Genomic DNA, 23,139 nt, shown 5'->3' with positions numbered 1-23,139 from the left:
TGGCTCATACCTTTGAGAACTCCTTGTGAAGTAGTCTTAGGAGATGAACCAAGGCCAGAAGGGAGTCAGTGAGACGAGGCAATATGGAGTTTCACCTGAGCTATCCAGAACCCCAGGGAGGTAGGGGGCTGTGGCTCTGGGGAAGAGCCTCTGCTTTTCACACAGAAGGTCCCGGGTTCAATCTCCGGCATCTCCAGTTTAAAAGGATCAGGTCATAGTAGGTGATGTGAAAGACCTCTGCCTGAGACCCCGGAGAGCCGCTGCCAGTCTGAGCAGACAATACTGAACTTCATGGACCAAGGGTCTGGTTCAGTAAGAGGCAGATCCATGTGTTTGTGCATTCCAGGAATATTTAATTCCTTCTGCAGTTGTGAAACTTTTCACAGATAACATGCGTCAGCAGAGCTTCAGCACTGGAACACAGACAATGCTGCCTTATCCTAAGTCAGGCCCTAAGGTCAGTATTGGGTACTCTGACTGGCAGCTGCCCCCAAGGGTCTCAAGAAGAGGCCTTTCACATTATCTACTACCTGATCCTTTTAACTGGAGATGTCAGGGAATAAACCTGGGATCTCCTGCGTACCCAACACATACTCTACCACTGAGCTCTGATCCTCCCTGAAAGATCTCTGCGAAACAAATACCCCCGTACCCAAACCTTCCCACTCCCCAAGCTGCTAAGCAGTAGTATGTTAGTGGGCATTTCAGGCAGACTCAAGGCCAACTGCAGGAAGCTTCCACGGTAGAGCGGGGATTCGAACCTGGGCCTCCTCGTCCAGCCCTGTGAGGTAGGCTAGACTGAGAGTGACTGGCCCACGGTCACCCACCGAGCTTCCATGGCAGAGTGGGGATTCGAACCTGGGTCTCTCGGATCCTAGTCCGACACCCTAAACACTGCGCCACATGGACAGTTAAGAGGCCTTATCAGTTGCGCAGGCAGAGGCCTCTGGGTCGACGTGGTGATGGAAAGGGCCATCAAGTCACAGCCAACTTATGGTGACCTCGTAGGACAGAGGTGTTGAACTCATTTGTTACGAGGGCCGGATCTGACATAAATGTCACTTTGTCGGGCCAAGCCACGCATGCCACAAAACGTAATTCCAGGTACCGGAGATATGAACTGTATAAAGGGCAGCAGCTGGTAAGCTCCGAGTTGGTGTATCCTCACTGCAAGGCCCCCTGGGCTGCAAAGAAAAACCCACATGGGTAGACTGGAGACCCAGCGGTGCAGCACTGGGCAGACGCTCCCACGCTGCTTGACTGCTGCAGATGAGGTTGTTCCACCATGCCGAAGCCACAATCGGAGTGGCTCCGCCCACTCCCCCCTCAGCAGTCTCCTGTTCCCTCCCTTGCACTAGTTGCTCGCGGGCCAAATAAGAGCCCTGGATGGGCCGGTTCCGGCCCCCGGGCCTTATGTTTGACACCCCCATCTTAGGGCTTTCAAGGCAAGAGATGTTCACAGGTGCTTTGCCATCGCCTGCCTCTGCGTAGCAGCCTTGGACTTCCTTGGTGGTCTCCCATCCAAGTACTCACCAGACTCGAACCTCCTCCACTTCCGAGATCTTATAAGACTGGGCTAGCCTGCCTGGGCCATCCCACTCAGGGCAAGGAAGGACTGAGGGGCGGGACAGAAACTGACAGAGAAGGGTAGTCGGCTGTTCAGCTTGAATATCTCAGAATGGCTCATCCATCCTTTCTGGCTCCTGTCGCAAAACCCCTGGTGAACAAATCCCTACTCAAAGAAGCGGCGACTCGAGCAAACGTTTAGTTTTTAAAAATTTTATTTATAACAATATCTGTGTTTTTGTTTTTATTTTTTTGATTTTTTGTTTTTAGTTGTAAAGTAATCCGGCAAAAATTATTAAAACATTTGTTTCCCCCCCTCCCACAAAAAAAGGCTGAGGAGATCTCCTTCCCTCCCCCCCCACACATGCGTGTAATTTCTACTATAAAAGCTAATTCATTTTATTTATTTATTTTTGATCTGTTTTCATTTTTAAAAAAAGCATGTTGGAGAGAAACGAAAATAGAAACAACGTTGAACCTCTTTCCAGGAGGAAAAAAAAAACCAAACGAACATGAACAAGGATGACCGAAGTTATAGCAAGAGAGGGAGGTCAGAAGGGGGTGGAGGGGAGGAAGGACTGTTATAAAACTCAAGTTTTAAAATTTAGGACGCAGGCGCTAAAATCAAGCGAGCTATGATCAAAATATATCCCCCCCCCCGCCCCTAAAAAAAATAATAAAAACTCTTGGAAATAAAATATTTTCAGCAATACATTTAGCAGGAAGGGGAATCTGGAAACTCTGACGAAGTCCTGCGGCACATGAACGAGAGCTTCCCCCGTAGTTGAATTTTTGGGGGTGGGGTTTTAATGCAACAGTCTGTACTTGCTGATCCAGATTGATCCACCCGCTCTGCCATTTGGATCAGTAGGAATCGGCCCAGCGGATCTGTTGCGGCTTGGAGGCGTTGGCAGGCGTGAGACCTGAACGGGTCCTCCCATCTCCGCCTCCACACGGAGTGATCTGATTCCCGTGGGACGTGTTTTGGAGGCCTCGGCATACTTATCAGATCCAGAGAAGCGACACACCAGACAGGAGGGGAGGAAAGGGGTGACTGGTAGGCTGTTACTAGCCTGGAATCTTGTTCGTCAGAAAAGGTTAAGGCGTAGCAAGGAGAAGATGTCACCGGAAGGTGGCTGTGACAGAAAAGGCTGTTATAGATGAGAGGGGCTTAAGACTGATGGAAGAAGCCAGTGTGCCACAGATGGGATGCTGCAGACGGAACATCAACTGCAGTGATTATTCATTGGTGGCCTACAGACCTCCAGTGGTCCACTGTGCTCCTTCGAAGGTCTGCAAAATTGTCATGGAAATAACGGAGGGACATGCTAAAGGCCTTTTTCAAGAACAGAGGCATGTGCTAAGTTCAAACTAAGCTCCTTGCAGTTGCTAGGTTGGCCTAAGCTCTGTGCTAGGGAGATGCTTGCCAGTTCTGTTCAAGGCCTAGAGCGGCCAGCAATATTTTCCCCTCAAGCAAAAACTGAAAGTGGACTTGCAACCATCTTGAGGAATTCCAGAAGTCTTTTGATAAAAGATGACAAGACGTCTGTAGGCTGTAACTGGCTTTCCACCCCTCAAAGCGAAACTTGAGAGGGGGATTGGGGATCCCTCCTTAGGCAGAACTGCTAAGGAATCTCCAGGGAAGACTAAAGGGATTTGACAAGACTAGTCAAATTGCTTGGGGAGGGGGCGGCGGCGGCCCTCCCGATCTCAAGTCTCTTTCCTCATCCCGTGAGTTCAATGCAGCTGGATCGGAACGGAAAAGGAACTGAGCTTTTCACGTTGCTTCCCATGAAGACTGTAATGGAACGAATGAACGAACAGACAACACTATTGGTCCCCGCTACATCAAAAAGCTAGAATCGTTGACTGTCTCTGCACCGCAGTGTGGCTTGAGTTGAACTAAATCTGGATTCAGACTGGGATGACATGCGGTCCAAACAATCTCCTTTTCCCCCACGCAGGAGAGAGAAGCAGCAGATTTGCCTCCTGGATCTGATAACCTTCCCTGACACCCCTTCCGTCACCTTCCTGCCAAAGAGAGTTTGACCAAGGGCAGCTCCTGTTGGTTCATTGCTGCCCCCCCACCCAGAAGGGTCTGAAATGTAGTACGCGTTTGAAAAAGCACAGCAACTGAAATTGCAAAGGAAGCAAAGGTGGACTGACTGACTTGTGCAGTGAGGGGGGGGGAGAGAAAAAAAGGAGCAGCCAGGTTAAGGTTATGAAGCCCTTCAACCCAAACCGAGGGTTTTTTTTTTTTTCCTCGTGGTTTCCCCTCCACCTCCCAAAGTTGCCTTTAACTCCGGCCACCCCGGAGTCTGGTGACAGAGATTCAGCGGCTGGTAGATGAAAGGGAATATACAGGTAATAATACTGCTCACATATAAAAGTAATAATCCTTCATTTGTACATTTATACAGTATCTCTTGCTCCCCCCCTCCGCCCTCCCCAACCCATCCTGTCTCTTTTCACCCAGGTCTCTGTCTGGGCCGGCGGCCTCTCCCCCCCCCCCCCCCCCCCCCCTGGGGTTGCCGAGGTCGTCCTCCGCCCCTCTGGACAGCAGCTCCCGCTTTTCGTCCGTGCTGGCTAGTGAGTTGCGGCTGTTGTGGGCACCCATGTAGAGTGTGGCGTACACCGGGTTTGTGAAGTTTGTGGGCTAGAGGGGAGAGAGAGAGAGAGAAAGAGAGAGGACGTGAGAGACCGAAGGCCAAGAGAGCGGAGCAGGTTTTACACGGAGGTCCTGTCTAGAGATGTGAAGGCCCGGAAAAAAAACCGGAAAAATTCAGAAAAAAAACGGGTTTTTTCCGTTTTTTTCCTGAAGCCTTTTTTGTTTTTTTCTGAAAAATTGGAAAAATTGAAAAAAGAAAAGAAAAGAAAAAAATTGATTATGGAACATTTTATTTTAACATGAAGTCCTAGGTTACAAACTGAACTCTCCAATGCAAGAACAAGATGCATTTCTTCCTTTAGGAGGTGCTATTGTCAGAAGACAATAAAAAGGTTTCAGTTTTGTTTTTGCATGTGGGTGGGTATTCTGTTTGTAATAATTGTTTGGATACACTATATTTTTAATATGCTAGTTGTGATAATTTCATGCCAAGTAAAAATGTCCATAGTCATATTTTATGTTGCTAAAGCATTTTTTACAATTTTTCTGAAAATTTCTGTTTCCCCCCGAAAAAAGTGGGTTTTTTTCTGAGCTTCAAAATTTCCAGAAATTTTACATCTCTAATCCTGTCTTCATGCGCTTGTACCCTCTCTCCGAGCCTGGAGGCCACCCACCACCGTCCTAGGCATTACCTCCCCGGCACTATTCAGCTGAAGCTAGCATGTGATTAGCTTTGTTCGGGGGAGAATCTGCCAGTCCTCCCTTTCAGGTGGGTCTGAGGATGTTGCTGACACGGTATCAGAGCTCCAGGATCTGTGCCAGGACTCCGACAACCATCTAGGCACAGTCAGAGCGGAGGACTTACCTATGCAGGCCAAACTGGCTGGGTCCCTACCAGGCTTACATGCTGCCTCGTTCCCTTTGCCCAACAGAAATTCAGAAAATCGTCTCAGTGTGTCTTTTCCGACGCTTGTATGCATACTTGTTTTTGGATTGTGCTCACAATACTGGAAGCGTACAACTGGTGTTGTTAACTTTCATCCAGAGGACAGACTCAGATGATCATTTGTTTCCTGTAAAGGTGGGCGCCAGAGCCTCCATGACCACAGGTCCCCACAGAGCGTTGGTTGTGTGCTGCACCACACGTACATGGATGTCCATCTGTCCTCAACCAGGGCTGAGGCTTTTTCAGCCTTGGCCCCGGCCTGGTGGAACCCTCTTCCAGGAGAGATCAGGGCAACTCTGCAGGGCCTGCGAAACTGAATTGTTCCACCAGGCCTACAGTTGAAGGCAGTACCGGGGTCTCAATTGGTAAGACCGAACGGATAGGCCTCCCCCCACTCCCCTTCTTTAGTGGGTTTATGCCATCTTGATTTTATATAACTGATTATTTTGTATTGTATGTATTTTAATATACTTTAGCGACGACTGAATTATTCGATATTGGAAATTTTAATTGTACACTTATAAACTGATGTTACCCGCTCCGAGATGGTCCTTGGGAGAATGGGCTAAGAATTAATTAAATAAAGAATAAAGGCTACCGGTGGTAGTTCACCCCTCTGCTATTAACTCCCGCTGCTTTATAGACGGTAGTGATTCATGGTGTCTTGATCCTTAGTGCAATCCTAAAGAGAGACACACCCTTCTAAGCCCATAGGATTCAATGGACACAGAAAGGGGGGGGGGGGTAACCGTTTAGGACTGCACTGCAGGATTGCTTTTAGCAGCCAGGAAGAAGCAAAAAGATTTGGGATGCCCGAATATTTGGGATAGAGAGAGATGTACAATAGACTAATGACATCAGCCCAGTCAACCGTGGGGCACCAGGGCACAATGAAGGGGGCAGGGGGGGCGGGTGTCCCAGCACTCTCTGGTCCTCCCGTAGCCTCTCTTGGGCTCTGCTTCCTTGAGTCTCTTCTTCCCTCTGCTGTATGCAGACTGTTGCCCTTGATCTTCAGATTCTTCTCAGGCACTCTTGCGGGCTCCTCTCGCCTCCCCCACCCTCCTGGAGCCCAAGAGACCCTCGGGCGGCCTTTTTCGTATCAGCCCGCCTCCCCCACTCCCCCTTCCAAACCTTGTCGGGGTCCAGGGCAAAGTCGGCATCTAGCAGCTCCCCCACGTCATCGGCGTCGGGGTCCCCCTCGTACATCTTGTAGGTGGGGTTGCCGATCTCCACGTTCATGGCACCATTGGTCATGCGCTGGTGTTGGAAGCCCTTGGCCCTGGGGATGGGGGGGGGGAAACAGGGAAGGTGAAAACTTGTTGGACAGACAATAGTGTGCAACCTTGCTGTGTGATCGTACAGACTATGGGGATTGAAGAGGAAGGTACTTATTTGTTATTTCACGTGGGCAGGCATGTTCCCACAACCATGTTCATCAAGATAACACAAAGGGAGGGCTGGGGCACTTTCCAAGAGAAAACTGCAGGGGAGAAGGGGTGTCGAATCCCTTCCGTGCCCGATGATTCTCTTCAGCAAAGAGCCCTCCCTGACCCGCCCGGGGAACATAGCGGGCCGGGGAGGGGGTAGGGGGCAGTAGCCGCAGAATGGGCAGATGGGGCCTTTGAAGCACCTTTCTCTCCAATATACCAGCTCCCCTGGGATAGATGCTTATCCTTGTATTTATTTTACAGTGGAACAGAGGAGGCTGGGGAGCGCCGTACTCCCTTTGCAAAGTGCAGTCCGGTCGCAGCCAACTTATGGCCACCCTGTAGGGTTTCCAAGGCAAGAGATGTTCGGAGGTGGTTGGCCATGGCCTGCCTCTGTGTCATGACCCTGGGCTTCCTTGGAGGTCTCCCGTCCAAGTACTAGTCAGGGCTGACCTGGTTTAGCTTCCGAGATCTGACAAAGGCCACTTCCGCACTGTCATTTTTGTCACTCGTTGTCCCCCCCCCCCCGCCCAATGTGTTTTGCGCTCTCTCTAGTAGTCCCAGAGAAAGCAAAGCACATGTGGAAAAGGGGATGGGGGGGGGACCCAAAGCAACAGGGACGAAGGAGTGACAATAATGACAGTGTGGAAAAATGCTCCCTCTAAGCTGTGGAGTCTTGTGAGCAAAAATTCTACTTTGTGAGCTCCTGGCATTAAAGTCGTGAGCAGGCGATTTGGCTACTGCATAAATTAATTTGCTTTCGAGTCACCCTTCCTGAGCTAAGTCAAAAATGTGTGAGCCGGGGGCTAAAAAACTGTGAGCTAGCTCACACTAACTCAGCTTAGAGGGAACAGTGGTGCAGGAGTGGTGAAGATCGGACTAGCCTGGGTCACCCAGGTCAGGGTATTTGTGTATGTACATGGAAGTGAAAAAAGGTGCAGGAGAAAAACGCTGATGAAATGGGACAGACGGGGCCATCTTCCCTAAACAGCACACGGTGAAAGTGATTCACTGCCAGTAAACTCATGATCAGTGCAGACACAATCCAAGACTCACCCCCATCAATAGACCTTTACATCACCAGATGTGGGGTGGGGCAGTGCACTGGGAATGGGGACATGTGTGAGTGTCTGGGTTAGACAACAGTGACCCTGAGAGCCACCCTGCCCATACTGCGACGGATACACACACACGCCCGTGCAACCGCCCGCCCACCATCACTTTCTGAGTGCCTCCTTACCCTTTAATCCGCTTCTTGTACCAGACCACAGCTCCGGCCACCAAGATCACGAGCAGCAGGAGGAGGATCGGGATGACGATGGAGACCGTTCCTGAAAAGGGAAAGGAGCTGCTGGTGACTGCATGTCGGGGAGGTACCGCCAACTTCCCACCTGGCCTTCAGACGGAGCAGAGAGTCTAGATCTCTAAGGAGATAGGCAAACCCTGCCCTTTTATTTCCACAGAACGAGTCCTTATAGTCACAAGTATCTAAGAAGTGACAGTTTGTCCCACCCTCCATACCCAAATAATTGTTTCCTATTAAAGTGAGGGGTGTTCACTTGCATGGGGAAGAAATAATTATAATAACTGTGTGCAGTCGAGTTGTGACTGATTCGTGGCGACCCCAGGGCCATGTGGGCATTCCATACCCACCCTGCCGTTGGCCCACACACACGCACACATGCCCTCCTATCGATCCCTACAATCTCTTTGTTTTCCCCCATTCAACATACGGTTGCTCTGCTGCTCACTGTCCACAGACGTCTCGCACTGGTCCCCTGTCATTTCTGCCGAGCACCTGCAGAATGAGAAATGAGACAGAAGGCGTGTCGGAGGGCGGTGTGGCTGTGGGATAAACCTGGGAAGACTCCCGCCGGTTGGGGAACAGGCTGAGAAGACAGCTCGGGAATGAATTGGGGGGGGTGGGGTGGAATCCCCAACATGGTGCCCGGGGGCGCCAGGGGACCTGCCGATATGTTTCTTTGGTGCCCACTTGCTCCTTTCCCAAAGTCTCTCCTGGTCAAAGCAAAGGGGCTATCCAGTCTATCCTCCATCTCAGTGGAAGAGGAGGGACTTCAGAAGAGCCCAGGAGCCATCCCCTTTGAATCTGCAGGGAGAAACCCTTTGAAAACAGTTGCCTCCATGATGGGAAGATGCTTGGCTTGGAGGCTCTTAACGTATTTTGTGAACCCTCGCAAAATGTTGAAACTGGGTACAGCCCCCGTGGCAGGCATTTTGTGGTCGGTCCCATGCGCCCCACGGCAGGCACTCTGTGGTGGTGCCCTCCACCTGCGTTCAAAATTTCAGGTGTGCCTACAAGTTCAACAAGATCGGGGATCACACTACTGCAGCTGGGAGTGACAGGAAGGTCAGCCAGCTGCTCGCATTCAGCCATGGATGACGGGCGGGGAAATGCATTGGATTCCTGGGAGCCATCATACAGGGGAGGAAGAAACTGCAGTGCTGGAGTCTACGGGGGGGGGGGGCTGGCGGGGTCCTGGGATGGTCGAAAGGGAACAGGACTGGGGAACATCATGCGGGTCACGTGGTTGGTGAAGTGGGAAAACTTTGCCGTGCAAGGGGAAAGCTGGGCTTGTGAGAGAACGGCAGGAGCAGGGAACTGGTCTGCTTCGACGGGAGGCAGACAGGGATTGGGGGGGGGGAATGCGAACTGGTGGGTCAAGAAGCAAGAAGGGAGGTGGAGTTTGTCCGCTCCGATTCTGAGCAGGTGGGCTTACCTCCCCCCCCCGCCCCCAAGGAGCTTCCCAACTTACTGGCATTTTGGCATCGAGGTTTCAGGATTCATGGTGCACGTGCCCCCGTTTTGACAGTAGTTGTCGCAGGTCAGGCAGCTGGGCGCTATCCTGCCATCTGGGCACCTGGACGTGTTGGAGGGAGAGGCGGTCAGAGTGGTACACAGGTCACCCCCTGCCCTTTGCAGCCTGGTACCTCCAAGCCCACACGCTACGGCAAGTCACTGCTCTGAAATTATGCTTCCCCTTCAGCCCCACCCTTGAATTGTCTCACTGGGTGCCTCCTTCTTTGTTTTTTTTTTGGTTATGCTCCTCAGCCCCTATCCTGGTCCCTAAAACCCCAGCGACAGGAACTGACCCAGAGAGACCCTGCAGTTTAACAGCCAGGGATGGATCTGACAGAGCAGGGATCCCCAACGTGCTGCCCATGGGCACTGTGGTGCCTGCCAACACCTTTCCTGGTGTCCATCAAGTAGGCGGGGCTAGGCGGGGCTTTTAAACCAGGAGGGTTTCTGCGCAGTCACAAGTTCTCTCAGAGCTGTTCTCTCAAGAGCAGTCCTCAAAAGAGCTCTCTCAGTCCCACCTACCTGACAGGCAGTGTTCCCTCTAAGCTGAGTTAGTGTGAGCTAGCTCACAGTTTTTTAGCCTCCGGCTCACACATTTCTGTCTTAGCTCAGGAAGGAGGGCTCCCGAGCAAACTAATTTATGCAGCAGCCAAATCGCTCGCTCACGACTTTAATGCCAGGAGCTCACAACGTAGAATTTTTGCTCACAAGACTCCACAGCTTAGAGGGAGCATTGCTCACAGGGTGTCTGTTGTGGGGGGGGGGAAGGGAAAGGAGATTGTAAGCCGCTCTGAGACTCCTTCGGGTAGTGGAGGGTGGGGTATCAATCCAACCTCTTTTTCTTCTTCCTCTGAAGTGTCTATATCTTTTACTCCCCAGTTGCTGACCAGTCCCCCCCCCCTTGCCACATCATGGGTTGTCCCTCCCCAATGTCCACCTGGCTCAAGAAACCCAAAGCACCCCTGATCTATCCACCCGTTCAGCGCCTGCCCGGCCCCGATGCCAGTGGCTTGGGCACCTACGTGCAGGTGACGTTGCCGCTCTGCTTGTTGATGGAGCAGTTGCCCTTCAGACAGCGGTCACACTTGTTGTGCTGGCAGCGGTCCCCGTAGTAATTCGGCAGGCAGCGACACTGACGGGTTCCGGAGATGGTCAGCTGGCAGATGCCGTTGTTCTCACAGTAGTTAAAGCACTGGCCTGGAGAGCAGGGGAGAGGGCGCGGCACGGGGTGAGGAGCAAGGACTCGACAGGAGGCACAGCTCTAGCCAAGAACCTCTCTCCAGCGACACTCGATCCCAATGGCCCCAAGCATCTCCTGAGAACATCAGAAGAGCCCTGCTGGACCAGACCCCCATGGTCTGTCTACTCCAGCATCCTGTCTTACACAGCGGCCAACCAGTTCCTCTGGAGGGCCAACAGCAGGGCACGGAGGCCGAGGCCTTTCCTTGATGTTTGCCTCCTGGCTGCCTCTGAATGGGGAGGTTCTCACAGCTAGTTCTCTTGGATCCAACCACTGTCCCCCTCAAATTTGGTATTCAATGTACGTAAAGTTATTATGGGAACACTGCACGCAATTCCAATAACAACAACAAAAAAATCGCTAGTCTGCAGCAGGACAGACAGATTCTAGTCCAGTAGCACCTGAGAGACCAACACGATTTTCGGGTTCTGAGCTTCCAAGAGTCAAAACTCCCTTCATCAGATCGGAAGGTGCTAAGCGACCATCCAGCTGACGAGCCATGCACGTGCTCAGCGCTCCTGCTCTGGAGAAAGGGGGAGACAGGGATTTGGGACGAGGGCTGTATGTCTACTTGGTCAGAGCTGGCTCCAGCAAAGCACAGGGTGGGATCGAGATGAAGGCAGGCGAGGCCAAAAGAGGCAACAGGTCTGGAGACAGCAACAGAAAAGGGAATACACATGGAAGCTGCCTTAGACTTGAATCAGAGCCTTGGTCCATCACAGTCGGTACGGTCTCAACCCAGACTGCAGCACCTCTCCAGGGTCTCCAGCAGAGGTCTTTCACATCACCTCCTGCCAGACTCTTTAACTGGAGATGCCGGGGACTAAACCAGGGACCTTCTGCACGCCAAGCAGAGGCTCTGCCACTGAGCCAGGGCCTCTTCCACAGGTTGCTCGGACCATGAGCGGCTTTGGTCTGGAAACTTTTATAATTGGCCAGGGATTGTCACGTGACCCACTCAGACCAACTGCTGGTCAAATGCTTCCTTGTTAGTCTCCCTGCTGCGGCTGGAATTGAATGCTGGCGCAAAGGTGAAACCCCACCGGATAATCTTCCAGCCCCTGCAGGCTCCAGCGCGGACGGGCACTTACGGTATTGGCACTTGTCGCCGATGAACTCAACTGGGCAGCGGCAGTTGGGCTGGTTGCCCTGGTTGACGGAGCAGGTGCCGTTGTTGAGGCAGTAGTCTGTGCACAACTGCTTGTTGCACTGGGAGCCGGTGTAGCCGTTGGGGCAGCGGCAAGTTGGCATCCCTGTGGTAGGCGGGGAGAGAACGGAGGTGGTTAGGTGAGCAGGGCGGAGCCAACAGGAGCGGTTTCGTTTCATACAGAAGTCGGTGGCACATTCAGTCCTCCTTGGCCACCAAGGTGCCACATGGCAGGAAAAACAAGGCCTTTGAGGAAAAGTGGTATCCAATAGATATAGTTCCTCCTTGGAACTGGCCAATCGTTTTCTGGTCACCACCTTCCATGTACATTAGAGGTACAAATAGCAAATAGGTGAAGATCTGACTCTGGGCGGTGGAAGTCTGTAAGGGAATTTGGGTGAAAAGGAATTCAAGGCTTCTTTTTTTTTTACAGAGGTGCTGGTACTCTCAAGAGGGAAATGAAGTTTTCAATCTGTATACAGAAAACGCATGAACTTTTAAACATTTTTTAAAAACAATTGTCAAAGAGGTTCCAGAACGCCATTCCGGCGTGTTCCACCAGAAAAAAAATCCCTGAAGGGATTCAGTTCTGGTACCCAGGTGGTGTTTCGGGTCCCCCCCCCCCCAAGATCAGTTGTTAGTCCTGAACTCAGCTGACATCTGTCGGAATCTGAGGACACAAACATTATGGGTTTTGTGTTGAAAAGCTTTGAAACAAAAACGGATCAGCACAACCTTGCTGAGGTTCACCAGTAAGGACTGAGGCTGAATGCTAAACTTCTCTTTCTAGGGTGAGGGGTCTTTCCAAGCCACGTACGCGCCTCACTCCTCCGCATCCTACCCAGGTTCACCCGTCTTTCCGCATCGCTCCACTCACCAGACAGGGAAGCAGCACAAGTGCCCCCATTCTGACAGTAGTTCGAGCACTGGTCAAACTGGCATTTGTCCCCGTTGTAGCGTGGCTGGCACCGGCACTTGGGCTGCTTGCGGGCGTTTAGGAAGCAGCTGCCACCATTGAGGCAAACCAGGTCACACGTGTCCGTGGCCGGAGCTAAAAAGAACACAAAAGGAAGTCAGTTCACACATCACGGCACAACTCCAAGGCCCTGATCCAGATCCAGAGACGGGGGTGGGGAGCAGGGTTCCACCTAAGCTGAGTTAGTGTGAGCTAACTCAGTTTTTTAGCCTCCAGCTCACACATTTTTGTCTTCACTCAGGAAGAGCAAACTAATTTATGCAGTACCCAAATCACTCGCTCACAACTTTAATGCCAGTAGCTCACAAAGTAGAATTTCTTTTCACAAGACTCCACAGCTTAGAGGGAACACTGGCGGGGAGTGCACCTCAAATTTCTTGTACATATTTCATAGTGTTTTAATGTTATTATGTTTCTTATATGTTGTAACTGCTCTGAGCCCACTCATGGGGTAGGGTGGGATATAAGTCTAAATAAATAAATAAGAACCTTGAAAGTCCTGAAATGCCATATGGTCTTTGGGCAGACAGGTGGGAGAGACATTGTGAGGGATGCTTTCTACCAGCTTAAGTTGGTTTGCCAGCTGTGGCTATTCCTGGAGAAAGCGGGTCGTAGTCTTGGTAATATGTCTCAGTAATATCCTTGCTGGACTACTGTAACAGCCAATAAGCAGGCCTGCCCTTGGAGACGGTTTTGGAAACCTCACCCAGGACAAAAGCACAGTTGCAAAAGTTCTGAGTGGGACCTGCCAAAATAATCCTGTTGAGCCACTACTTACTAACGATTGCTGTCTTCCAGTTTATTTCCATGAGCAGTTCGAAATCCTGGTTTTGGCATTTAAAGTTCCATATGGACTTGGGTACCAAGTATGCAAAGGGACTATTTTCACATGTCTTGGCCTGCAGATGAGGTTTTCTTGCAGGAAACCTGTTTTACCTGAAGTTAGGATGGTAAGGGCTTGGGGGGGGGGGCTTTCTTGGCTGCTGACACACACACCCCCCGCCCCAGTGATGGAATTTCCTCCCCCAGGAAAGGTGTCATCCTTTCAGGCCTTCCAGAGCTGACTGAAAATTTAACTAGTCCAGACTCCAGAAGGCCTTTGAATTACATAAATAAATGTTTTAATTGCTGCATTTCTGTTATCTTGATTTTTATATGCCTTTAAATGTTTTTACGACTGTACTTTACAGCTTAACCACCGTGGGTGCCTCAGTCCAAAGCAGAAAGACAGCATAAAGATGCTCTAAATAAATAAATCTAAGATCTAAAGTTTTACCTGCTATGACAATGTAAGAAGAGCCCAGCTGGATCAGACCAGTGAGGGTCCATCTGGTCCAGCACCCTGTCTCACACAGTGGCCAACCAGTTCCTCTTGGAGGGCCAACAATAAGACACAGAGGCAGAGGTATTCATAGGAACATAAGAACAGTCCTGCTGGATCAGATCAGTAGTCATGTAGTCCAGCATCCTGTCTCACACAGTGGCCAACCAGTTCCTCTGGCGCTCCAAAAGCAGGGCAGAGAAGCCAAGGCCTTCCCCTGATATTGCTTCCTGGCACTGGGATTCAGAGGTTTACGGCCTCTGCACATGGAGGTTCCCTTTAGTCAACCTCTTGCACAAAGTGAATGCTGCAGTTACTTCTGGGTAATGTAAGCCCATCTCTAAGCAAAGGCTAGATCTAAATCACTGGATTTAAGCAAGTGTCTGTGATAGGGTTCATGGCAGCTTCTAGTTTGGTGTAGTCATTAGGAGCGTGGACTCTAATCTGGGAGAACTGGGTTTGATTCCCCACTCCTCCACATGCAGCTGCTGGTGTGACCTTGGGTCAGTTACAAGTTCTTTCAGAGCTGTTCTCTCAAGGGCAGTTCTTATGAGAGCTCTCTCAGCCCCACCTACCTCACAGGCAGTGTTCCCTCTAAGCTGAGTTAGTGTGAGCTAGCTCACAGTTTTTTAAACTCCAGCTCACACATTTTTGTCTTAGCTCAGGAAGGATAGCTCCAGAGCAAACTAATGTAAGCAGTAGCCAAACTGCTCGCTCGCAACTTTAATGCCAGTAGCTCACAAAGTAGAATCTTTAAGATTCCACAGCTTAAAGGGAGCACTGCTCACAGGCAGTGTTCCCTCTAAGCTGAGTTAGTGTGAGCTAGCTCACAGTTTTTTAGCTTCCGACTCACACATTTTTGTCTGAGCTCAGGAAGGATGGCTCCGGAGCAAACTAATTTAGGCAAAGGCCAAATTTGCTTGCTCACAACTTTAATGCTAGTAGCTCACAAAGTAGAATTTTTGCTCACAAGACTCCACAGCTTAGAGGGAGCATTGCTCACAGGGTGTCTGTTGTGGGGAGGGGAAGGGAAAGGAGATGGTAAGCCGCTCAGAGACTCCTTCAGGTAGTGAAGGGCAGGGTATAAATCCAATACCTTCTTCTCTTTGTCTGATGATATGTTTTATCATCTTGTGATCAATTATAATGGCCTTTGGCTATGTACAATAAATGCTATCGTACCATAATGCAACTGGCCATGGTAAATTCTGCAAATATGAGCCTTCCATGGCCTCAGATCTGCAGGAAAGACCCTGCACAAAATTATATGCCGGTGGATGTGCATGTGTGCATTTACATGCACTGCAGGACTTTGCAACTAGGGATCCCTACTCTGTGGGTTGTGTTGCCCACAGAAATCTGCTTCAGTTTGAGCCTCCTTGCTCTTGGGAGGAGGTGTAAGGATTTTCTGTGTAGGTGGGAACGGGGATGCACATACCAACAGGTGAAAGAGTCGGTGTGGGGATAAGCACACACGTGCCGTTGTCCAGCCGCCTGCCGTTGGGACAGGTACACACAGGGCCACTGGGACTCAGGAGACAGAGCCATTCACACTTCTTCCGGTCACATGGGTTGGCCACTGGAAAGGAAAGGAAACCGAGGAGTGAGGACAGAAGCAAAGCCTAGGAGCATTCGGCTCCTACTGTACCTACAGAGCTGTGGCCCCCAAAGGAAGCCAGGGGACACAAGGATGTCTGGCTTGCATTTCTGGGGCTCTGGACTGTTCCCATCTTTGTTTGTGTTCCCCCTTTGCTCTCCAACCTGCAGTTCCCTGGCCAACAGTCTCCTCTGACCTCATGTTCTTTCCTAGCTAGCTATTATGTCCCCTTTAACAGCAGAGAAAGTTTAATGGCTTACAAAGAATCCACAGTTCCTAGAAAGGATTTCAAGCCTACCCAATGTCATGCCTGAACTGACTTCTCCACTTGGATGGTGAACACTCAGGTCAGGTAAAAATCATCAGCTCTGACCTGGATGGCCCAGGCGAGCCTGACCTCATCAGATCTCGGAAGCTAAGCAGGGTCAGCCCTGGTTAGTATTTGGATGGGAGACCACCAAGGAAGTCCAGGGTCGTTATGCAGAGGCAGGCAATGTCAAACCCCCTCTGAACATCTCTCGCTTTGAAAACCTGACAGGATTGCCATAAGGCACTTTCCACCACTAAAAATCATGAAACGGAGAACAAAACCATACCTAGATAGGCACGCTGATGGAAGGAACCCAATGGCTTATGTAGCCCAAACCTTTGCCATATGACTGGATGCTTGAAACGTTCCAGACAGGGAGATTCTACATTCTTTTCTGGATGTTCCACTGCCTAGGCAGTTCCTTCTCTACTGAGGGAAGGGGATACCCTGCCTGGGTCGCTCCTCCCACTTGCTCTGTATGTACAGCCTTTGCCGGTCGAAGGAGAAGCTCCGGTGGAAGGACCTACCAGGTTCAGGTACTGCCTTAAGAACATAAGAACAGTGCTGCCAGATCAGACCAGTAGTCCATCTAGTCCAGCACCTGTGCCAACGAGCTCCTCTGGAGTGGCCGGCCAGTTACTTGTGGCTAGCAGCCACTGACAGACCCGTCCTCCACGAATCCGTCTATTCCCCTGCCAAAGCTGTCTATACTTGTGGCCATCACTGCCTTGTTCAGCAGAGACGAGCATTCCTGGTGCCCCTGCTCTACAGCTCTGCATTTAGCAGCACCTTCATTCTGTTTTCCCTTCCACTATCTCCTTAACTAAGAGGGACGAGAAGTTTTCATTTTCTTTTTTTGACCTGCCGGTTCTTGGTGCTGCACAGTGGCAAAGACAGGAACTCTCTCTCAGAGTGGGTCTTGAATGACACAGACTGAGGCGCCGATCCAATTAAGCAGCAGAGGGAGATGTGGACCCTTCCCAGTATGCCCTACAAAGTGGCGTGTGGCTCCCCCACTGCCACTAAGGGTAAGTCCCACACAAGCCGCTTATTCTACAGTACAAGAATGGGTCTTGGTCAAGACACTGCTTATAACCAGCTCTTCTCCTGAATCTAACTTCAGCACGGCCTCTTGTTCCTATCTCTTGTCAGTCAATGCGATGAGTGCGATCTGAAAACTGCCTTTGTCTTCTTTTTTTTGGAAGCTCTTCATTTCGTGACAGGTGGTCTAGATCAGGGGTGTCAAACATAAGGCCCGGGGGCCGGATCTGGCCCATCCAGGGCTCTTGTGCGGCCCGCGAGCAACTGATGCATGGGAGGAAGTGCTGGGCGGGAGTGGGTGGAGCCACCCCATTGTGTCTTCAGCACAGCAGAACAACCTTGCTGCAGCAGTCAAGCATCATGGGAGCATCCGAGCCCCCTACTCCAGCTCTCTCTCCAGGAGAGCTGGCTGGTCGCTCCCACAAACCGGGAGCCCCCAGACGAAGCGGGAAGGAATCGGGCGTCCTCAGCTGCAGCTGCGGACTGCCCGTCGCCGCGCCATGCTGACCGGAAGTCCTGGCATTATGTTTTATGGCGCTCATGACCAATGCTCCCTCTAAGCTGTGGAGTCTTGTGAGCAAAAATTCTACTTTGTGAGCTACTGGCATTAAAGCTGTGAGCAAGCGATTTGGCTACTGCATAAATTAGTTTGCTCTGGAGTCAACCGTCCTGAGCCAAGTCAAAAAATGTGTAAGCTGGAGGCTAAAAAACTGTGAGCTAGCTCACACCAACTCAGCTTAGAGGGAACACTGCTCATGACCTGGCCCGACAAAGTGAAATTTATGTCAGATCCAGCCCTCATAACAAATGAGTTTGACACCTCTGGTCTAGATCCTTCTGCCACCTCTGTTTCCTTTCCAGTTTGTCAGCATCCTTCCTTAAATGAATCCTGGTCTCTAAGCAACTTATTAGCTCTTATTGGTCTAGGTCCAGAAAGCACAGCATGCCGTTTGTTCTGTTGGAACGTTCAGGTCCATAAGTACACCTGTCTCCACTGCTTCTGCATGGAATCAACAGGACTTCTGGCTCCCCTTTTGTTATCAAGGCTTGGTTATCCTAAGATGCGTTACTCACCATCTGGCTGCTTGTACTGGTGGTAGAGTACCACGTCCGTGGCGTGGTTGAGCCCTGCTGTCAGATTGGTGACGGTCCCGTGGCCAAACTTGTGGATCTTAAAGATGCGGTTGTTGATGTAGGTGACACCATAGATGTAATCCTCAAAAATGTCGATGCTGAACGGATGGCTTAGCCCTGGGGGAGGGAAAAGAGGATGGAACTGGAGTTAGCAACTGGCCACAGTGAGCACTGCTAATGTTCACATTGCTTGGGAAACTAGAAGGAGCTTGAATTTAGCCAGATCTGCTCTATTTCACCCCTGGGGAAAAACAAGGGAAAAGGTGATGGTCCATTCCCTGAAATTATGGAGAGATCCAGATATTCAGGAAGAATGGGACATTTGACTACATCCGGACCAGATCACTGGTTGTGATCAGGAAGCTGACAGTTTGCTGAGCTGTTCAGTTGCGTCTAAACAAATCCAGCTGTGTCCTTGTGCATGATTAGGTTGCTCCTGCTGCTCCTGCCTTCCCACCGACCGCTGCTGCCTCCAATTGTTAAACAGCACATAATTGCAGGGGGGATTTTTGAGTTGAGACTTGCTACTTAGAAGTCATTGTGTGCCTTTGAGGTCTGCCCATGAACCTAGCTAATCTTGCAAGCAGTTCTTGCAATCACTTCCCGAACAGTATGTTTAGGTGCAAAAAGCAGACAAACAGTGTATCCACTGTTGGTCCTTTAAAGGGTGCTTCCAAAAATGCAAACACAAAGAGGCAATAAACTGTAACGCGATTCTGTGGTTGACAAGCTGGTCGTTTTCATGAACAAATTATAATCCTGGAGGGACGTGAGACTTTCTTCCAACAGCTGAGAAGATTTGGTCAAGTCTGTATATGTTACTTGCTATTGAAGCAAGGTGCAACCTGGCCCATAACTCAGTCAGTTACTGTGCAGACACTAAGCTGATTGGCATAGCACTCAAGGTGAATTTTGACAAAAACCATCAAGGGAATCCAATCAGGGGCTTGCCTGCCATGTAACTGAAGAAGTTTGATCAAGGTCAGTTTTTCCTGGGGATCATGTGCATGGTAAGGTTCTCAGCCTTCCGAATGCAGGTAGCAGCTTCCTCCCGGGTATAACCAGTACTGCAATGGGAGCAAAGAAAATGATACTACTCTAGGAAGAAGTGCCAACACATGGAAGGATCATTTTTTTATACCCCTATTCTTAAGAATACTGAACAATTTGGTACGAGTTGTTGATTTATCAACAGCAAAAAATGGACCTTGGGCAGGAAGGGAGAACCCTTTAAGAGCTGAGCACAAACAGATTATCCCTTCCCCCAAACCCAAAGACCTCTTTACCTTTCTTGCTGTCGATAGCTACCACTGGGTCGGTGCCGTTGAGCCGGATGCTGCCAATCACGGAGAGCTTGGCGTCTGCCCAGTACAGGCGCTCATTGTAGTAATCAACAGCCAGACCTGCAAGAAAAGCAGAGTCCCCAATGCATGGGTCTCAACTGCTAACAGTGCCCATGCTCTAAAAATATCACGTACTACCTCCCGCATACTGGCTTTGAACGCATCTACACTAACATAAGCATTCATGGCAGAGTGCAGATTCAATCCACCACCTCCCAGGTTTCTTCGATTGACCTCATCTATTACAAGCAGGGGTCATTTCCTGCAGGAGCGCACAGGAGCAGAGCTCTGGCAGTAAAGAGCCCAGGGGGTGGGCACATGCAACAAGCCCCACCCCCTGCTCCCAGCAGCCCTCAGTCAGAGCAAGAAGCAGCCAGGTAAGTTGCAGAGCTCCCCCCCCCCAGTCCAAAACAGTCCAGTGGCACCTTTAAGACCAAGTTTTATTCAGGTACAAGCTCTCCCTCCTCTGCAAGGACAGATCTGCACGTCCCCCACCCCCCAATAGCTAGCAATCCAAAACAGTCCAGTGGAGCCTGAGCGGTGGGTGTTGCCTTCTGACACACGTCCGGTGATGTCAGGGGGTGTGGCATATGCAAATAGGTTATGCTAATGAGCTCCTGCACCTCTTTTTCTACGAAATGACCCCGGATTACAAGACACTGATTTTGCAGGTCCCAGGCTCACTCTTTGGCATTTTCAGGGAAAGAATTGGCTGAGAATTACCTGTCTGTGTCAGATATCCCAGAGATCTGCTGCCAAATACTGAGGAAAGCAGATCCAGAGGAAAAAAACTTCATAAATTCAGAAGCATGCAACATCTGCATAAAAATCTCTTGTTGCCTTGGGACAGGACAGAGGTCGTCCTGGATGTGGCTTACAGTAACCGGTTTGGCTGTTCAGCATGAAGCAGTTGAAACCAAAAACCCACACGCGTGGGTCCTTACTTACCTGTTGGCCACTGGATATTGTCCTGCACGAGCGTCTCCCTCAGGGTCCCGTCCATTGACGCTGTCTCAATCTTGGGGTGGTTCCCCCAGTCTGACCAGTACATCGTGCTGTAAAGGAGAAAGGAGTTTTGTGAGGCCACCCTGGACGTCTGAGGGGCAGAGCTGTTTGGAGGGATGGTACGCGAGGACCCAGTCGTACCCTCGAAGCGGGTCCACCACAATGGCGTGGGGCTCATCAATCATGCCCGAGATCAGCGTTTTCCGGTTCTCGCCCTTCATCTGTGCCACTTCGATGACGTCGCGCCCCGAGTCTGTCCAGTAGATGTTCCCAGCCACCCAGTCGATGGCACCTTTAAGACCAAGTTTTATTCAGGTACAAGCTCTCCCTCCTCTGTAAGGACAGATCTGCACGTCCCCCACCCCCCAATAGCTAGCAATCCAAAACAGTCCAGTGGAGCCTGAGCGGTGGGTGTTGCCTTCTGACACATGTCCGGTGATGTCAGGGGGTGTGGCATATGCAAATAGGTTATGCTAATGAGCCCCTGCACCTCTTTTTCTACGAAATGATCCCGGATTACAAGACACTGATTTTGCAGGTCCCAGGCTCACTCCTTGGCATTTTCAGGGAAAGAATTGGCTGAGAATTACCTGTCTGTGTCAGATATCCCAGAGATCTGCTGCCAAATACTGAGGAAAGCAGATCCAGAGGAAAAAAACTTCATAAATTCAGAAGCATGCAACTCCCGGATTACAAGACACTGATTTTGCAGGTCCCAGGCTCACTCTTTGGCATTTTCAGGGAAAGAATTGGCTGAGAATTACCTGTCTGTGTCAGATATCCCAGAGATCTGCTGATAAATACTGAGATAAGCAGATCCAGAGGAAAGAAACTTCATAAATTCAAAAGCATGCAACATCTGCATAAAAATCTCTTGTTGCCTTGGGACAGGACAGAGATCGTCCTGGATGTGGCTTACAGTAACCGGTTTGGCTGTTCAGCATGAAGCAGTTGAAACCAAAAACCCACACGCGTGGGTCCTTACTTACCTGTTGGCCACTGGATATTGTCCTGCACGAGCGTCTCCCTCAGGGTCCCGTCCATTGACGCTGTCTCAATCTTGGGGTGGTTCCCCCAGTCTGACCAGTACATCGTGCTGTAAAGGAGAAAGGAGTTTTGTGAGGCCACCCTGGACGTCTGAGGGGCAGAGCTGTTTGGAGGGATGGTACGCGAGGACCCAGTCGTACCCTCGAAGCGGGTCCACCACAATGGCGTGGGGCTCATCAATCATGCCCGAGATCAGCGTTTTCCGGTTCTCGCCCTTCATCTGTGCCACTTCGATGACGTCGCGCCCCGAGTCTGTCCAGTAGATGTTCCCAGCCACCCAGTCGATGGCAATGCCCCGTGGCATCTTCAGGCCGGATATCTGTGTGTGTGTGGAGGGGGGGTGACAGGAAGTGAAATGAACACCAAGGATTCTGCCAAACCCTCTTCCCAACTGTATTTCTGGGTCTGGCCTTTATCCCCCCCCCATCCCCCCCCGTGGCTACTCAACCAAGTCTGTTGAGGTACTTCCGGTCACTTACGTTCAGGTGGGTGACGCCGCCATCTATCTGCCGTCGGTTGCGATTGGAGGGGCTGGAGCCAGCAGAGGACGGCAGTTCGCGGCAGGAGATGCGCCCCGTGTGCCAGTTGGTCCAGTAGATCTTGTTGCCCTTGACGTAGACATCCATGGCAGCGATGCGGACGTTTTCGTCCCCTTGGAAGGCGGGCTCGTAGGCAGAGTTGGGGTTGAAGGGATACATGCTGCGGATCTTGTTATCGTCAGCAATGTAAAGTATCTGGTGTTCAGACCCTAGAGAGGAGGAGGAAGAACCCTTGAACGGACCCGTCAGAACTCCCCGTCAAACAAAAAAACCCGGTCTTCGTGACACTGCAGTCAACAGGGTGGTGAATGGGAATTGGGCTGATTCAGCCTCCTCCACATGGGAAAGGGCAACCATGGCCACTGCTGTGGAAAAGACCGACCACCTCAGAGCCGTATCCCCATGGCATTCACCACGCAGTTAGAACTAGGAGACCACAACGATTGCTCTGTGCCCTTATGCCAATGCACCCACACATCTAAAAACAAATCCTTGCAATACATAAGGGCTGAAATCCAAAGCCTCGTACACTGGCTGGCGTTCCATCTGCCAGTCAGGGAGACAAAACGCCTTGTGAGTGATCCGTAGCGAGGAAGCCCCCAACAGAATGTATGCTTCTTTGTATTATAGTCTACAGCTAGAATTGTTGTAGGATAACACACACAGCAGTTGCGGTTCGTGCCACACACGCAAAGACTGTTAGGCCTCTAGGCCCGATTAACACAGATGGGAGGGGGGGGCTGATGTGCACACAGCCATCATCTTCAGTGAGCAATGGCTTGCCGTTTATAGAATCTGGCCCATATCGATAGAACTAGATTAAAATGTGGAATTCACTGCCAGAGGATGTCATGATGGCCATAGACACAGGCAGCTTTAAAAGGGGATTAGATAGATACATGGAGGATAGGTCTAGGCCACTAGTCGTGGAGACTGAGGGGAACTTCTGCATCCAGAGGCACTAAACCTCTGACTCCCAGAGCCGGAAGGCAGAATTAGGGGAAGGCCTCAGCCTCTATACCCTGTTGTTGGATCTCCAGAGGGCCTGGCTGGCCACTCTGTGAGACAAGATGC

At 50.8% G+C, this 23,139-nt stretch overlaps 1 protein-coding gene across 1 annotated transcript in view; it reads right to left on the bottom strand.

The window, feature by feature from the left end:
- Window positions 1–22,274, bottom strand: part of LOC107109770 (low-density lipoprotein receptor-related protein 1-like) — a gene marked incomplete at its 5' end in the record, with an annotated part of 64,984 nt that extends 42,710 nt beyond the window's left edge. The window contains 14 exons of the mRNA XM_015410470.1: window positions 4,099–4,222; window positions 6,252–6,399; window positions 7,788–7,878; window positions 8,281–8,345; window positions 9,322–9,426; window positions 10,388–10,562; window positions 11,697–11,858; window positions 12,630–12,803; window positions 15,488–15,628; window positions 18,072–18,248; window positions 19,418–19,534; window positions 21,469–21,575; window positions 21,667–21,845; window positions 22,006–22,274. Coding sequence (XP_015265956.1) covers window positions 4,099–4,222; window positions 6,252–6,399; window positions 7,788–7,878; window positions 8,281–8,345; window positions 9,322–9,426; window positions 10,388–10,562; window positions 11,697–11,858; window positions 12,630–12,803; window positions 15,488–15,628; window positions 18,072–18,248; window positions 19,418–19,534; window positions 21,469–21,575; window positions 21,667–21,845; window positions 22,006–22,274 — 2,034 coding nt within the window. The remainder of the gene's footprint in view (window positions 1–4,098; window positions 4,223–6,251; window positions 6,400–7,787; window positions 7,879–8,280; window positions 8,346–9,321; window positions 9,427–10,387; window positions 10,563–11,696; window positions 11,859–12,629; window positions 12,804–15,487; window positions 15,629–18,071; window positions 18,249–19,417; window positions 19,535–21,468; window positions 21,576–21,666; window positions 21,846–22,005) is intronic.
- Window positions 22,275–23,139: the final 865 nt, after the last annotated feature.

This window comes from Gekko japonicus, unplaced genomic scaffold, assembly GCF_001447785.1.
Source record: "Gekko japonicus isolate JY-2015 unplaced genomic scaffold, Gekko_japonicus_V1.1 scaffold2127, whole genome shotgun sequence".
Lineage (NCBI taxonomy): Eukaryota > Metazoa > Chordata > Lepidosauria > Squamata > Gekkonidae > Gekko > Gekko japonicus.
The sequence above is the reverse complement of the archived record's forward strand: the minus strand, read 5'-3'. Positions and strand labels throughout refer to the sequence as shown.